We start from the raw sequence: 6,451 nt of genomic DNA, 5'->3' as shown, positions 1-6,451 counted from the left end.
ACCTCTGCTGATTTTAATCTGTATCCTTTTGCTGCGATAAATGGTGAATGGGAATATAGCAACTTTTCCGAGTTCTGTGAGTCCTGTTAGTGAATCATTGAACCGGAAGAGGCTCTTCGGGACTGTGCTCCCCACCCCCACCCCAAATACAATGGGACACACCGACAAGGAATCCAGACAAGACATCAATACAAACAGCTTTCTCCACCTCCTCCCGAGGAAAGATTCTCATCGCCTCCGACCCTGGGCTTGGACGATCACCTGGATGCCATAGTACCACGGTCTGGCTAGTTGTACAGACCAAGTTTGAGTTAACTGCATAGAGAAACCATGTGTGAATGTCCCCCGAGGGTGGGTTCAGGTTTCCTCATGTGTCCTTCCGTTATCTTCCTGAAGTCCCAAGTTCAAGTCACTTCAAGTACTGTGTCAGCCCCAGTGTCCAGACCGGTTTGTTCAAACTAGCATGTCCCCTCCCGGCCCATTCTCCAGTCTCAGGATTGCTACGAGCATCACAGAAGTTTCCTGGGCCTAAATACTAGGCTTCTGTGACCTTGGAGAAGGAAGGGGAATTGGCGTTACTGCGTTAACTGGGAAGCTTCTAACGTGTGACCTTCTACCTTCGATGTCTCGCACAGATTCACAGGAGAGAAAGAAATGCTACTTCCAGAAAGAACCGCTTGCAATTAACCAACGGTCTGGTGGGGCCAAGCTGAAGTCTGTAAAGGCAGCCAGCTGGGGCTGGGGGCCAGGGCCACGAGAGGTCACCCCATGTATCGTCAGGTCCCATTGTTTTTTCCAGGCCTCACACAGACTTGCATATATTCTCAAGGCATCTTTGTTTCAAGGCTGGAAAAAAAAAAAAAAAAAAAAAGAGAGGAAACTCATGTCCTGAGAAGGAAACGCAACAGAGACGGATTCTGACAGCGCGCCAGGGATGGGCGAGGGTGTGCGTCGCCGGCAGTGAGCCACCCGTCAGCCCTTTCCACTTGCACGACTACAGAGGACGTGCGTGAGGCCCCCTTGCTAGGTCGCAGCTCAGTCGAGGGGAAAGCAGCCCTTGTTTCTCTACTTTCTGCCCGGCGACGTTTTTCTAAGACCTGGCTGCGTCTACCTCATCTCTCCGGTTTGCATAAAGCTAATCTAAACTCATTACGTCGTGCAGTGAATCTAATATGTTGTCCGTGTGGCGATTTTAATGTGGCAAGGACAGAGGAAGAGCTATTCAATTATGAGTAGTTTGCTATTGTGAGATGAGATTCATTGTTCCTCCTCGCCGCACCTGGGAAGGGGATTTCTGCGTTGGATGCTGAGCCCCCGACGCCCCGCCCCCAGGCGCTGGCTTCCGCGCTGCAGAGTCAAGATGCGGATGGAAAGAGCAGACAGAAGTGGGGTGAGGGATGTGCGTAGGGAAGAAGGGAATGTATTCGAGAGAGAAGAAAGTGTGGACACAAAGGGAAATGAAAATAAACGGAGCGGGTACACGGAAACCAAGAGGGAGCCAGGAAGCTTGATTTTAGGAGAGTTATTGAGTGATACGTTGGAAAATAAAGCCCAGAGAGAGGCTTTGAGATGGTAGCTTGTGGGGAGCGAGACGTAAATAAGGGCGACAGAGAAGCGATCTCATGGTTCCCTGTTGCCGTTTTCAAGAGTCAGTTGGCTAAACGTTTCTTTCTTTCTTTTTTTTTTTTTAATGTAAAACGTTGCCAAGGCTAGGCCGTACAAGCGCCCACCTTATATTTATTTGGGTTACATTAAGAAGGGATTTTTCACAGAGTACATGATTTTTTAGAAAGCCAGAGTCCGTTGACCGGAGAGTGCAGGTAGATGGCAAATAAAATGGCCAAACAACTGGGTTGGGGACGAGATGAGCCACTCTTGTTACAGGAATTGGAGAGAAACAAAGATGCTGGGCATCTCTGAGAGCGAATGGGGCTTTGAAGCCACGGGGACGAGGAGCGAGGAGCCATACACCCCCCCGCAACCCCGCCTCCGGCACCTCATGCCGCTTACTTTTCCTTGCATTATCTGTATACATTTGCTTTGGTCAGGAATTTGGGTATATACGTGGGGGCTGTCTTCCGTTTTGATTTTTTGTTTGTTTGTATTTTTAGCTTACGTGGGGACTCAGGGAAGATAAGGTCACACAGAAAGCATCAGTGCTTGTCTGGCTCACTCCTGCTTTATTTTTTTAAATACACACGCACACACACACACACACACACATACACATATATATATCTTATTGCAAACATCAAACTGACAGGTGAAGGGGAGTCAGAAATATCCTAAACTTTTTGTCTAGAATTAGTGATGACTAAGTGCATGACTGGCTCCCTGTGAAGGCAAGAAGATAACTCGGCATTCTAGAACCCTTCCCAGAATGCATTTGTTGCCAAGTTAAAGCACAGTCAACCCGTATACTTACTGTGTGAGTGTGACACCCTCTTCGCCTTCCAACAGATGTATGTCGCATTCTTCAGAAACCAGGAATAGTATTCAAGACAGGACCTAAACATTCAAATCACAGTTGAGAGCAATCACCATCTTTTGTGGTTGTTAGAAGACAACCAGAATTTAAAAAAGTGATAATGGCCATTTATTCACAGCAAAGAATCCCCTCTCCATCATTATAGAGTGTGGGAGGAAAGGTACAGAATGAGGATGAGTCAGAAAATGCTTAGACTTTGGAGACAGAAAGACTTATTTTTAGTCCTAGCATCATTACTTACTAGAGTGTGTGACTTCAGGCTGATTACTTAATTCTCTGGGCCTTGGCTTTTTCATCTATAAAGGAGAGGCAGTAGTAGAACCTACAATAACTCATAGGTTATCATGAGGATTAAATGAGGTAGCATTTGCAAATTTCCTGAACAGCACCTGGCTTATAATAGGTGCTCAATAAACGATGATGTCCATTTATCTATTTTGTGTGTGTGAGATGGAGAGAGAGTACAGTGCTGTTATAATTAACAATGCAGCCGATACTTTGCAGAATAACACCCTGCCCTCGGCTGGTGGCTGCACAGATTGCTTCAAGGGGCTGCAGCACAGAGAGCACTGGTCACATTATCAGGGAGAAGAGTTTTCAGGGTTGGCTGTGTCACCAGCTCACTGCAGGACTCCAGGAATTCACTTCCTTTTTCACCCCACGCCTGCTGTATAAGGAGGTTAGGCTCGGCTTTCCCTAATTTCTCTTCCATCGCTATCATTCTGTGATTCTAGAATACTAGAATAACTAGTTAGTTGTCCTCGTTAGTTACTAGTTGCTCTAGTAACTAATGAGAACTAACTAACACTTCAAGGAAAGCTTGCTATAAGGATTTCCCAGATTCTATCACTTTCGATTTATAAGCCACTGTAAACCCGAGGAGACTAGAGCACAGAGAGGAACGAATTTGCCCAAGGACATGCGCTTTCAAGTGGTAGTGCTGGATTTTAAACGCAGGTAATCCACCCCAAGCCAGAACCACTGCCATTATAATAGGCAATAAGACCAACATGAGTCAGGACCCAGCTAAGACAACAGAACCCAGGTGGTTCTGAAGAGGGAATTTAATACTGGAAATTAGCTACAAAAGGGTTTGAAGAACTTTAACCTATAAAGAGGTTAGAAAGAACCAACAGGAAATATTATTTGAAGTAGAAATCAAGGAGGAGAAACCCCCTCTCTCCTCCCCTCTCCTGCCCTATGATCTCCTGCTGTTTTTTTTTTTTTTTTATCTATTGGATAAACTTACAGGAAGCTGGCCAGCAAGGGATTCTGGGAAATGTAGACTGTACCAGCCAGCCCCCCGCATTGCAGAGCAGACTAGAAAAAGAGCAGGGAGTGGATCTGAGAGCTGAGCGGAATGATAAACACCACCAGGGCTACTTCTGTTGTCAGCCTGTGATCTCCTACCCTCAAGGTGACATCTTAAAACTTTGGTCAATAACTGACATGTCAAGCTTAGTCAACAGCCGACATGCCCACTGGGTATTCGGTTGCCTCAGCAACAACACATCAAGGATGCTGGAGATGGGCTTCCAGTCTGGCTATGAAAGTGGGCAAGAGAACAAGGCACCAACAACCACAAACCTATTTTCATCAAACAGCAACCACTGAGTGTCGCTGTCCGGGCACTGTGCAGGAGCGATCGAGTATATTATTTCATTTCATTTCTTTTCCATTTGTTTTGACAACAATCTGGAAATACAGGCAAGAATGCCACTACCCTCGTATGTGAAAGGGACCCTCCCACCCTGCTGGGTCTATGGCTCTTGCTTATTTCCCTCTCTGGGTGGAGGGATCATCCATACTCATTGAGGGATGCAACACCAGGGCCAGAAAGGGGTGATGCATAGAGGCTGAAAACCTGAACTTGGCGTTCCGAACCAGTGGATAATGGAGATTTGAAAAGCTGAAGGATCTCACAAGAACACTTTGAAAATAACATCAAAGTTCTGAGAGGCCAGCCTCAGTCCCCTGGAGCAGAGGTTTTCACCTATTTTTTTTATTTTGGTTTTCTGTTTATAGTCAAGGATAAATTCCAGGAGAAAAGATAGCTTGTTAGGGTCCCAGAGCAGGAAAATGTCCACACCTAGACTTTCTTAATATAAGACGGGGTCTGCCTTCTAATTTTCTTTTTACAACCTTCTCATTTGGCCCGCAAATGACTGTTAAGGGTTTATGAAAGAACTGGAATTTAGAGGGACACATTCTCTGCTTATTATCTTCTAGCAAATCTCAACGGGCTGAGGGCATTTGAGTTTAGGGACCACTCAATATCGTCTGTAATCATTCCATCAGATGTGACGCAGTTCAATTCAACTCGACTTGATTCAATTGGACTCGACCCAGCTTGACTCAAAGGCACTGATGTCGGGCTCTGTACTCGGTTCTGGGGACCTAGAAATGAATGAGGTTCCATCCTGGCTCTCAAGGAAGTGACAGTCTAGTGGAGGACTCACTGGAAAGTCCATTCTTTGAGGTACCCTTGTCACCTCCCTGTGGATTATTTAATGCCTGATACCTGTGGCCTGCAGAGAAGCCATGCAGAAGAAGAAGCCTATAAATACTGGAAAAACAGCAACTGGCCCCGGTTACCTCGTGGCCTCCATCCTGGGGTCCCTCCTCTGACTCGGGCAGAGGCATTGCTGGAAAAAGCGGCATAGCTCCATCAGGCAAGGGCTGAGCTTCTGGAAGGCCAGGGTGAGAGGAGCTGCCGGCATGGCCCCCTCTTTGAGGAGCCACTGAGGACACCCTAGAAGACGCAGTGTCAGACCATTCGAATTAATAAGAATTTAAAAAGTATCTTCCCTTTGTTAGGGACCGTGCTAGGTGAATATAATCTGGCCCCTGATCTCAGGTGGCTCTGAGACGGATGTGCAAACATGGCTGCTGCTTGACCACTGCCCAGTAAAGCTGCTGTGAGAGTTTTGAGAGGTAGGTGGAGGGAAGTGGGGGTCCAGGTCCTGGAGGAAATCAGAGATGGTTTCGCTGAGGAGGAAATATTAAACGAGGATCTGAAACATGGAACAGGCTTTGGAATTAGACAGATCTGGGTCCAAAACTTATCTGTAGGACTAAAATTGCTTAATGAGGATACATTACCTACCTTGCAGAATTATTACAATGAAAAGTTTAAAACAGGCATGGCACAGTGCCTGGCACTGAGTAGGAGCTCAATAAGTATTTGTTGGGTGGACAAATGAGTGAATGTTGCAGGCCTTGTGGCATACTTTTTCTGTGGATGGGCAGAATCGTTTACTAGAAGGTGCCAGAACCCTGTTAATTTATACTTACATTTCTCATTACATGGATAGATAGATGGATGGATGGATAGATGGGTTGACAGATGATGATAGATAGAGGATGGATGGATGGATGGATAGATAGATAGATAGATAGATAGATAGATAGATAGATAGATAGATAGATAGATAGATAGAGCTACACAGGTAGATATATAGATAGAGATACAGATAAAGATACAGACACAGGTAGATATAGAAGATGGGGTTCTTTGGAAAAGACGATAATGCTGGGAAAAATTGAATTCGGCAGGAAAAGAGGAAAACCAAATCTGAGATGGAATGACTCCATAAAAGAAGCCTACAGCAGGGCCGTGGGACAGGACATTGTGGACGTCACTCACGGGGCGGCCAGGAGTTGGAGCAGGCTTAATGACACTTAAACAAAGAAATATAGTCCACTTGTTTTCTAAAACTCAGTCAGACAGCTACCGCCATCTGCACCCTAGTGTATTTCTCCTGAACCTGAGGAAGAAAAGGGGTTATAATTTTCTGCGGTAGCATAATCACATCTTTGTGTCTAAATGGCCCATTCACCATTCACTGCAGGTCGAAAGTGGGGCCGAGGCAGAGCAGGGGTGATGTGACAAAGGACACTGTGCAGGTTCCAGGCGCTTAATAATGCCCCGTTGACATACAAAAGGATGGTCCGGACATTCGG

General features: G+C 46.0%; 1 protein-coding gene across 1 annotated transcript in view; it reads right to left on the bottom strand.

Moving 5' to 3' along the window:
• Nucleotides 1-802: 802 nt before the first annotated feature.
• HHLA1 (HERV-H LTR-associating 1) overlaps nt 803-6,451 on the bottom strand; it is a 25,035-nt gene continuing 19,386 nt past the window's right edge. The window contains exons 12-14 of the mRNA XM_023519702.1: nt 5,084-5,240; nt 2,426-2,508; nt 803-846 (exon numbers count right to left, since the gene is read on the bottom strand). Of these exons, the coding sequence (XP_023375470.1) occupies nt 803-846; nt 2,426-2,508; nt 5,084-5,240 (284 nt within the window). The remainder of the gene's footprint in view (nt 847-2,425; nt 2,509-5,083; nt 5,241-6,451) is intronic.

The sequence above is a fragment of the Pteropus vampyrus genome, unplaced genomic scaffold (assembly GCF_000151845.1).
Source record: "Pteropus vampyrus isolate Shadow unplaced genomic scaffold, Pvam_2.0 Scaffold232, whole genome shotgun sequence".
Taxonomy (NCBI): domain Eukaryota; kingdom Metazoa; phylum Chordata; class Mammalia; order Chiroptera; family Pteropodidae; genus Pteropus; species Pteropus vampyrus.
Note: the sequence above shows the minus strand (reverse complement) of the source record. Positions and strands in the feature narration are given on the sequence as shown.